The 10,979-nt window shown below is 41.0% G+C and overlaps 1 protein-coding gene across 2 annotated transcripts in view; it reads right to left on the bottom strand.

The window, feature by feature from the left end:
• Window positions 1-8,640: 8,640 nt before the first annotated feature.
• Window positions 8,641-10,979, bottom strand: part of GTF2H1 (general transcription factor IIH subunit 1) — a 37,138-nt gene continuing 34,799 nt past the window's right edge. For both annotated transcript variants that reach the window (XM_042957349.1, XM_007098436.2), the window contains exon 15: window positions 8,641-9,643. In XM_042957349.1, coding sequence (XP_042813283.1) covers window positions 9,557-9,643 — 87 coding nt within the window. In that variant the 3' untranslated portion in view covers window positions 8,641-9,556. The remainder of the gene's footprint in view (window positions 9,644-10,979) is intronic.

The raw sequence follows: 10,979 nt of genomic DNA, 5'->3' as shown, positions 1-10,979 counted from the left end.
GCTCCATCCCACGAACCATGAGATCATGATCTGAGCCAAATCAAGAATGGGATGCTTAACCAGCTGAGCCACTCAGTGCCCTGGAAAGAAATGTGCTTCACAAGTGTCCTTTCTGGATCATGTAGCACTAGCTAGCTTAACTCAGCAGGATTAGTATTTACCACCTTTCAGTCATTGGCATATTGTTTGCCACTCCTGAATAGCACCTATGTTATTATTTATTCAACACCTTTCTTTAAATTGACTCGCTGTTTTATTTAGCAAAATATGGTCCTGATGTGCTAGTTACATTTTATTTTTTAGTTTTGAGATCAAGAGTCAGAGGCTTTACTAAGAGTGCCAGCCAGGTGCCCCATGCTAGTTACATTTTTAAAAAATATATACAATAAAATACATAACTGTTACAATTACAATTTTGAAATGATCATTCGTCTAATACTTAGCCAAGCCCTTGGAGGTATGCTAACCACACTTTAGAAAACACTGGGCTAGGGGCACCTGGGTGGCTCAGTCAGTTAAGCCTCCGGCTTTGGCTCAGGCCTTGATCTCATGGTTCACAAGTTGGAGCCCTGCATTGGGCTTGCCGTCAGCACAGAGCCCGCTTCAGATCCTCTCTTCCCCCCTTTCTATCCCCGTTCCCCATGCGCATGCGCTCTCTCTCAAAAATAAATAAATATTAACAAAAAAGAAAGAAAACACTGAGCTAGTGAAGAACTCAGTAGTAGAATCATGTGACATGCCCATGCCATGGGAAGAAGCTAGGTAACTGGCTTCCTGTATCACAAAGAGCTGAGGCTACCTAATAGGGGTTTGGGTGGTATTGATTTGGAGCAATCACCTTATGGGGCCTTTAGGCATGAACTGATGAGCATTTATCTAGACCTAAAACAAAACATCTCCAAAATTCATCACTAGTGGCTCTCTGGTTAAGCATGGTGGATTGAACTCATACGTTTATCTTAGCTAAACTAAATTGATGGTATAATCACACGAAGATGAAGAGACTGGAAGAGGAGACGACCGCAGGTGACATCTGCCAACAATGTTTCAGAAAACTGAGATCAGTGTAACTCACACTGGAGTGAAATCCAAGAGCCCACAGAAGGTTTACCCTGCGACTAGCAACTGGAGGTAGCAGGTACTGTGGAAGGTAGGAGTAAAATTCGGGACTGGGACAAGGGATCTAAGGGACAGTTAGACTCCCAGACTCCTATCGCCACCCTGTGAAACAAAACACCTGCCTCTTGTCTCTACCCTCACTGAAAATGTGAGGTTTATTTTTTTGGGAAAATGAACCAGGACCTAAGCACAGGGAGAGGTGTAGTGAGAGGTACTAAACACAGGAGCGTAAGACAATGTCTACATGCTGAACAGAGAACCTCATTCCCGAGGCAATTCCCGGAAAGCTAGCATCTAGGCTCACATTCCCAGGGAGAAACGCGGAGGCACCTTCTCTGGACAGACTGAATGGCCTCAGAGAAAAGTCCCCCAATACGGACACTTGAAGAGTCCTGGGTGGAAAAGCAGGCCTCCCTCCCCAGTAACCCCTGGGAAGCCCTCTACTTGACAGGCCTGCCTCTGCACATTGAGCTTCAAAAATCCACTTTAAAGTATCTCACTCGTATATAAGGGCTAGTTGAGGGGGTTTATAGTTCTTTCACTGTGAAGTACAAGTAACCATAGGCATGTTAGAAGATCAGGCAAACTGCAGACTGTAGTGAAGTTTTCCAGGAAAGACAAACAAGTTGGTCAGTGCTAAGTGACATAAGTCAGAGAAAGACAGACCATATAATTTCACTCATATGTGGAATTTAAGAAAGAAAACACACAAGCAAAGGGGGAAAAGAAGAGAGGGGAACAAACCAAGAAACAGACTCTTAACTATAGAGAACAAACTGATGGTCAGCAGCGGGGAGGTGGGGGAGGGGGTGGGTGACATAGGTGATGGGGATTAAGGAGTGCGCTTGTTGTGAGGAGCCCCGGGTGACGTATGGAAGTGTTGAGTCACTACATTGTACACCTGAAACTAATACAACACTGTATGCCAACTAACTGGAATTAAAATGAAAACTTAAAAGAAAAGAAAAGAAAAAACCGGTTGAGAAGGTGGAGGAAACAGCCCCTCGGCCAGGCCGCAGCGCTAGACTTCTATTTGCCCTGCAGGTCCACTCTCCCCTTCCCGGCTCTGCTCTGGGCTGTGGGGGACTGACCTGAATGACCCACACAGCAGTGGTGTCCCATGCCCTCTGCCTCTGCCTTCACTGGCAGAGACTGGGAGAGAGGGAGGGGGAGGGGGAGCTCTTCCCGTGGGACCATGGGTGGGCTGCGTTTCTTAACTCGCGTCTCTTCTGTCCTGGTAACTAACGACTCCTTTCCATCACCTCATCAGGCATAGGCCTAGTAAGTTAGGGTACTGCCCTATTCCTTATGGTTTCTCTATGCTCTGCCCCCACCTTTGGAAATAGTCTCCTTATTAATCCCCCCAAATTACCCAGTTTGAGGGTGCCATTTGTTTCCTGTCAGGACCATGACTGAGGCTGTACACAATATTTACAGAATCAAAATGTAAGCACTGACTATTGATTATCAAAAAAAAACTGTGAAATATTGGGAGGATGCAGAGAGGGATATGGGAATAATGGTATGAGAACACTAAATCCCCAGGGGCACCTCAGTGGTTCAGTCGGTTAAGCATCTTGATTCGGCTCAGGTTATGGTCTCACGGTTCGTGGGTTTGAGCCCTGCATTGGACTCTGATGACAGCACAGAGCCTGCTCCTGATTCTTGCTCTCCCTCTCTCTCTGCTCCTCCCCCTCCTCCTCAAACTAAATAAACATTAAAAAAAAAAAAAAAAAAAAAAAGAAGAAGAACACTAAATCCCCAACTACCAAAATAGAAAGTCAGATAATAATAAAATTGATAAATTAAGGGGGCGCCTGGGTGGCTCAATCGGTTAAGTGGCCGACTTTGGCTCAGGTCATGATCTCGTGGTTTGTGGGCAGGTCATGATCTCACGGCTAGTAAGTTCGAGCCCAATGTCAGGCTCTGTGCTGACAGCTCAGAGCCTGGAGCCTGCTTCAGTTCTGTCTCTCTCTCTCTCTCTCTCTCTCTCTGCCTCTCCCCTGCTTGTGCTCTGTCTCTCTCAAAAATAAATAAACATTAAAATTTTGTTATTTTTAAGACAAAAGAAAATTTATTTTTAAGGAATAAAAAGACATTTTAATTTTATTTTTAAGAAAATGAAATTGGTAAATTAAGAATGGTATATAAGCAAAAGGAGTTGAAAGTGACTGATTCTGTGAAGAAGGAATAAAGAACAGGGAGCAGCGGGTTGGTGGACATAATGTTCTGGTATGTGCCTTTTAGTGCTTTTGACTTTTTAAAATAATGAACAGGTTGGGCACCTGGCTGGCTCAGTCGGAAGAGCATGTGGCTCTTGATCTTGGGTTCATGAGTTCAAGCCCCATGTAGGGTGTAGAGATTAAATAAATAAAAACATTTAAAAATTAAATTATGAACAGGTATAACTTCGCTTAGAAAACACAATTAAAAAAAAATCCAGTGTCAGGAGAAAATAGGACAGCAAAGGCCCTTTTACTCTTTTGAGGACCTAGCACATAATGGATACTTAGTGGCACCAACAGCAGAGTTCAAGCCTGTGTGGCTATCCCTAGCAGCTTTAGATCCAACAATCTGTCTCCTTCATTGCACATCAGGAGCATGAAGCAGTCTCTCAGCCTTAGAGCCATCTGTGCTTGTCAGTGCGTGGCCAGACAGAAATAAAATCGCTTTCCCTCTCTCCATTATTTATAGCAGGTAGAAGAGAAAGTTCCAGCCTGCCTGAGCAGGGTGGGGAGACAGTGAGTGGGGCAGGGAGAGGTCAACAGTTTGCAGCTACACAGATTTACATTCAAGAACGGCATTTGAATCCGCTCTCCACACCCAAGCTGGGAGTCAGGGGCTTTAGGAAAGTTGTTGCACCTTTCTGAGCCTCGGTTTATTCTTAAGTAAGCCTGATTAGGGCACAATCTATTTACCCATCATCTGGGACAGTGCCTTTTCATGATTGGAGACTATAAGGTGGGGACTGTGGACTGACACATAGTAGGAGCTTGGTAAATAACTGTCGAATGAATCCTAAGGATTAAATAAGAATATATTTATGCACGGCAAATGTTTGGCAAATAGACCTAATAGGTTTCCTTTATTCTCTGCCCCAGCTGCCTGTCTGTGTTGATATTATATACTGGCCTGAGTCAATAAGCTTTGAGCTGAAGCCGGGTGATGATAATGATGATAAATGCCAGGAAGAACATGTATTGCTTAATGTGTGCCAAGCACTGTTCTAAGCACTTACACTTATTAGCTCATTTAACAATAATAAATCTACAAGTACTATTAGTATGCCCGTTTTACAAAGGAGAAAACTGAGGTGTGAAGAGATTAAGTAATCACACCACTTGTAAGTGGCAGGGCTGGAATTTGAACTCAGCTCAACTGTACAGCTTGAGTGTTTAATCACTTTTTTTTCCCTTCTATTCATGTAGAACAGAAAATGGATCACTATTATGCTTTGAAAGAAATTCTCTCTTGCCTAAGCTAGAATTGTTGAGATGTCAAATAACCATATTTAGCTCTGTGGATGTGTTCACTGAAGCCTGTTAGTGACCTTGTTTCGCAGAGAAACCCTTTACACCTACTGAATCAAGTTCAAGGTTGCTCTCCTGATAACTTTTTTTTTTTTTTTTACCTCAAGTTTGGGCCCAACCTCTTTTTATTTTTATTTTATGATTATTAGTATTTTATTGTTAAGGAGCCCAATTCTATGACCGTTATCCATTATCCTCACAATCACCTAATCAATGAAGTACTATTATAATGCCCATTTTACAGATGAGAGAATGGAGGTACAAATTAAATTGTTCAAGGTCACACAGCTAGTGAACTATGCAAGTCCACCAAAGTCTGCTCTAACACCTCTGCTAGAATATGTCTCTACTGTTCATGAGGCTGCAATCAATCCCGGTTAGGCCTACGGGAACACTCTTTCTCTCCTCCCTGTATCTGTGGGTGTAAATGTTCTTGGTGATAAGGATCTTGATTGCACATGCAAAGCCCAAAGAATTTTTGTATTTTTGTATGGATAACCAGGTGCCAGAAATAGCCCACTAATGGATAGGACCATAATTCACAAAAATTTGGCTTACAGAATTAGGACCATGAATGGCTTCTGTAAGATGAGACCCACTGTCCAGGTTTACCTTAAAGGGCATGAATGTGTACACAGATATCTCTTGCCAGAAATATCTCAGGTTGTAGGTTAGAAAAATAATTAAGTGCATAGAAAAATGTCCCTAAGAAAAAGCACTCTCAACAGAGTGAGATTTGGGGGTAAAGGTACAGAACCATCTTCTATCTTATATACTTCAGTACTATTCACCCCTTAAAAAATTATGGCTCTGTTCACCAGACAGCTGCTAGAATGAGAGAAATAAATCTGAGTAATAAAGGACTTTGAACTCTAATACCTAGTGAACCTGAATTTGATACTTGTTGAGTGGGCAAGTCCAGTGAGCTAAGTGATTTATATAATCATTTCTGTGATTATAACTAGTGTATAGCTGAGGCTTGTTTTTTAATCCAATCTGACAAAATCTTTGTCTTTTAAAGAGTTCAGTGTGTTTCCATTTAATGTAATTGCTAATAGGTTGGGTTTAAGTACCATCTTGCTATTTGCTTATTTCTATGACTACAGAAATGTAAAATTTAAAAGTTAAGCCAGAATTTATCTTTAACTTGTCTGTTCTTATTATCAGCCATCCCAATAAACACAGCAGGTTATCAGGTGGCCAGAGAGAAAATAATGTTTTTCAGGCTGTATTCTTAGTGTACTGCTGGGGGGGCAGTGCATGGAGAGAGAAGCTGGATCTGTGGCTCTATCTCAATAGGTGCAAGTCCACGTTTGTTGTATTAGGAATTCCACGGAAGACTACGAACACAGGATTCTGTGGTTACAAAGTTGGAATTCTTAAGCCTTTTCAGGGACTTTAATATCCTCAAGCAATATGGACTACAAACTAAGGCTGATCACCCCTGAACCAATCCTCCAACTCTGGACAGTTTAAGAGCTGAAAATAACTTGGGTTTCCTTGGCCTCAGGAACTAGGAGAACAGCTGAGTCTTCAAGAAGCTAAACTGGGAAAGGGCAGAGGTAATGCACTGAGGAATCTCATGCAAGTCTTGACACTGGAGACAGCAAATCTAAGTTTAAAATAGGCAGCTTTCCATCCCAGGGCCCACTGTCAACTCCAGGTGGTATATGTGTGTGTGTGTGTGTGTGTGTGTGTGTGTGTGTGTGTGTGTGTGTGTGTATATATATGCAGGAAATCACTTTCTGGACTCAACTCTCCCCCTGGATGAGTGGGCTACCTTTCTAGCACAGATGTTAAAGCATTCTTTTAATTTTTCAGACTGAAGTGGGGGTCACAATGTAGCTATTCATTTTGCAGTGTAAGTCCAAAGCAGACTAGTACTACTGACTTCCTGCTTCTCTCAGGGAGAAACTCATTCTCCTAAAGCAGGACGTGCTGTATTACATTTTGCAGCCCTCTGGACCCATCAGGCAGACTAACTCCATACTATGATTTGCCAGAAAAGCAACGCAGAATAGAATCAGACAGGCAGGAATAGCAGGGCAGTCATAAGAAAAACTAATCAATGGAGCTGTGGGTTGGGGAATAAAAGCTTCCAACTTCACAAGCATCTTATCCCTAAGGGACTTGCAGCTTGCAGTTTGGGGCAAATCCCAGCTCTGCCACTTATTGGCTGTGTGTACCTGGGTAAATTACATAACATCTAAACCATTTCTAATTTGTAAAATAACCTGTAGCACCTACCTGCGTCACTGGTTACTGTGGGAATGAAGTGTGACATAGCAGGAAAGGTATTATCGTTTTCCACAATGGGAAGGTAGGAAAATAATAGGGCTAAACAGCTGCCAAGATTCACTCTGAAAAGAGTCCAAAGATCAAATACTTTATTATTTTTATTTTTTTAATGTTTATTTTTTTTGAGAGAGAGAATGTGAGTGGGGGAGGGGCAGAGAGCAAGCCAGAGAGAGAGCGCGAGAGCGAGCGAGTGAGACAGAAAGAGAATACCAAGCAGGCTCTGTGTTGTCAGTGCAGAGCCTGATGTGTGGCTTGATCCCACAAACTATGAGGTAATGACCTGTGATGAAATCAAAGAATTGGATGTATAACCCACCGAGCTGCCCAGGCGCCCCCAAGTATCAAATACTTTAAATGCAAGCTAGACATGAAATTGACTGTTAACTCTGGTGAAATCGCCCTTAAATCCTTTATTTCCTGTGAGACTTGGTCACATACATTAGGAATGTCTTTACCCAACCCCTCCTATTTACCAGAACTACACTATAATTTGGACATAGTTTCTAGTCTGGATTGTTCCAAAGGCCTTTTAGGTTTGGCCTTCCTAACTGCCAGACTTTTTATCTATAGACCAACCAACCCAGACTCTCATAAAAACAACTTACTCAAAGTTTTCTCTGACATAACCCATGCCGAATGGAGAAGGTCTGAATTTCTTACCTTGGCATACACAGCTATTTGCAACTTGATTTAAACTGATTATCCCAGTCACTTACTTGTCACTCTCAACCCTCCAATCTAACAAACACACTGGGGTCTTTCCAAGGCCTCACACTTTTATCATGCTTTTCTCTATTCAATATTTAGTAAAGCATACCCAGTTCTCCAAAATGGTTTCTTTCTTCAGTCTCCGTTACATTTATCACTTAATCTTTAACAGAGCATTTTATTTGTTTATACCTGCCTTTCCCAACGGACATACTCTTCTATTTCAAACATTTTTCTACCTGCTCCATTGTTATTGCTTAGAGTAGCTGTAGTGATAATACACTTGAAAAGCACTTTGTAAAACTGTAAGGTGTAAGGGATTACACCATTACTATATTGATCTGAAGGAGAGATGGGAAGACTGAAGCCAAAAGGGATGTTGCCCCTTTTCCTTTACTAGTTCAATGTCCAGGTTTTTGACCTGCTGTAGCCATTATATGAAAGATAATCAGGATTTCCAGTTACGGAATCGATCAGCCACAAGGATGAAAGGTACAGCATACGGAATAGTCAATGGTACTGTAATAAATGGTGACAGACGGTAGCTACACGTGTGGTGAACAAATAGCATAACATGTAGAGTTGCAGAATCCCTATACTGTAAACCTGAAACGAATATAACACTGTAGGTCAACTACACTTCAATAAAAAAGTTTTTTTTTAAATAACAGAAGAAAAAAAATAAAATGAGCTTGTACAATGGCTTTAAGAGTAGCCCACCCACGTAAATATAACATGTGAGAAACCATAAGATGTCTTAATAGTTAAAGGAGTATCTATAAAAAAGTTTTACTTTTTTCTGTAATTTTTAATACAAGACATCTAAAATCTAGATAAACAGTGAGTTGATCCTATTAGGAACAAAATATGGCATGATTCCAGAAACAAGAATGAAACTTTTTTTTTTTCTTTTGCCATTTAGGCTTTTCAGTCACTATGCAATGATTATCGATTCGCCAAGGACAGTAACAGATACTCGAGAAAAGGAGATATGAGAAACATCTTTTATTTTTTTCTAAAGAGGTGAAAATAAGTAAGATTTCTTATATTTCTCACTCATAAGATTTTTAAACTCTTAAAAATGCAATTTCCTCTTTTCAAAGCACATGCCATCTTAAAAAAAAATCTTAGCAATGTACATTTGCACTCAAAGAAAAACATGCAGCGCCATTGTCTTCTGACAAAAATCTGCATAAAAAATCCCACGCAACTTTCTGCAAATATGTTCCCTCTTAATCATTTAGGGACTCCAAACCACAAACATTCAGTGCAACATTTATTGTTTCTTATTTCCGTAGGAAACACAGGACCAATATGATGTCTTCTGACTACAACTGTTTCCTGATGGTTGAGCAACAGTCTCCTGCTTTAAAGTACTCTCTTTAACTTGCTGATGTCAGGTACGACTAGAATTCAGTACAACTTGAGGATCCAAGTGGAGGATGGAGGAGAAATACTTAAGGTGTACCCTGTGCCATAAACTTAAGAAAAAAATTTACAAAGAAAAAAAAAAAACCTCAGATTTTATCAATGCACCCTTTTAAAAAGTTTTTTTTTTTTTTTAAATTTCTGAAAGCAGCTTAATGTGAATCAAAAGCAGTTCCTGAGTAACTGCAGTAAACAGTGTCTCTTTAAAATATATATATATGTATATATATATATTTGCAACTTAGCTCATTTTGGTTCTGCCTTAATTTACCTCCCCAGCTTCGAGTTTAGTCACAGTTCCTTTCCTTTCAGTTCACAATGTGCAAGTACAACAGCATCAGCTCCGAGAGTTGGCATGGTGCAGATGTTTGTCACTGCTGTGTGATCATCGGCATGTCTCAGGCCAGGTTTCCAGAGTCACTGCAGGTCACAGTTCTCTTACTCTCACAAAACCTGTGAGAGTCACAGACACTTCACGTTTTCTTCATCAGACGCCGTGACTGCCACTTGTGGAGCTTGTTGTAGGCTGTCTGGAGCATCTCCTCTATGTGACTTACCAACTGAAAAACACAGCAAGAAACTTCAGCAATAACTGGGCAAAGGCTGGGGAAGTTAATGCTTCTGATCCAGATCTGGCACATACTTCAGTGTAGTTTCTATGCTCATTTCTATTACCCCAATGAGGCAAAGGGCAAGCCCTCTGTGAAGGTATTACCAGACCCATTTTGTATAAAAGGGAAGAGATGGTGGGAGAGGCTGGAAATTCACCTGCTCTATCTGGGTTGTAGTGTCTGCCCTGCCATTAAGCAGCTAAAGGACAACATGAAAGTTGAACCTGCCTGGAAAGTATATAAAAATAATTTACTTTACTGGATGGGCATAGTGGTTCCATAGTGCCAATTAGAAGAGATGAATGGCAAGCCCTCCTGTAAGACTGTACAGGTATATCTTGTTTTACTGTGCGAAGTTTTATTATGCTTCTCAGGAATGTTTTTTTTTATTCTCTCTCCAACAAACTGAAAGTTTGTGGCAACACTGCATCAAGCAAGTCTCTCAGCACCGTTTTACCAACAGCATTTGCTCACTTTCTGTCTCTGTGTCAGGTCACATTTTGGTAATTCTTGCAATATTTCAAACTTTTTCATTATTATTATGTTGTTACCCTAATCTGTGACTAGTGTGACTTTGATGTTTTTGCAATTGTTTTTGGGCACCACGAACCATGCTTGTAAGATGGTGAACTTAATAAATGTTGTGTGTATTCTGACTGCTCCACTGACCAGCCATTCCCCTCTCTCCCTTTCCTCAAGACTCCTTATTCCCTGGGACACAACAATATTGAAATCAGGCCAATGAATAATCCTACAGTAGCCTCTACATATTCAACTGAAAGGAAGAGTCACATGTTTCTCACTTTAAATCAGAAGCTAGAAATGATTAAGCTTAGTGAGGAAGGTGTGTTGAAAGCTGAGATGGGCTGAAAGCAAAGACTCCTGTGCCAGTTAGCCAAGCTGTGAATGCAAAAGAAAAGTTCTTGAAAAAAATTAAGTGTTATTCCAGTGAACACATGAAATGAAAAGAAAGCAATACAGTCTTATAGCTGATATGGAGAAAGTTTTAGTTGTCTGGATAAAAACTCCAACCAGCCACAACATGCCCTTTAGCCAAAGCCTAATCCAGAGCAATGCCCTAACTCTGTTCAAGGCTGAGAGAGGTGAGGAAGCTGCAGAAGAGAAGTCTGAAGCAGCAGAAGCTGGTTCCTGAGGTTTAAGGAAAGAAGACAACTCTGTAACAGACAAAAAAGTACAAGGTGAAGCAGCAAGTGCTGATGTAGAAACTGTAGTGCGTTATCCAGAAGACCTGGCTAAGATAATTAATGAAGGTAGCTACATTAAA

Source organism: Panthera tigris, chromosome D1 (assembly GCF_018350195.1).
Source record: "Panthera tigris isolate Pti1 chromosome D1, P.tigris_Pti1_mat1.1, whole genome shotgun sequence".
NCBI classification, from domain to species: domain Eukaryota; kingdom Metazoa; phylum Chordata; class Mammalia; order Carnivora; family Felidae; genus Panthera; species Panthera tigris.
Note: the sequence above shows the minus strand (reverse complement) of the source record. Positions and strands in the feature narration are given on the sequence as shown.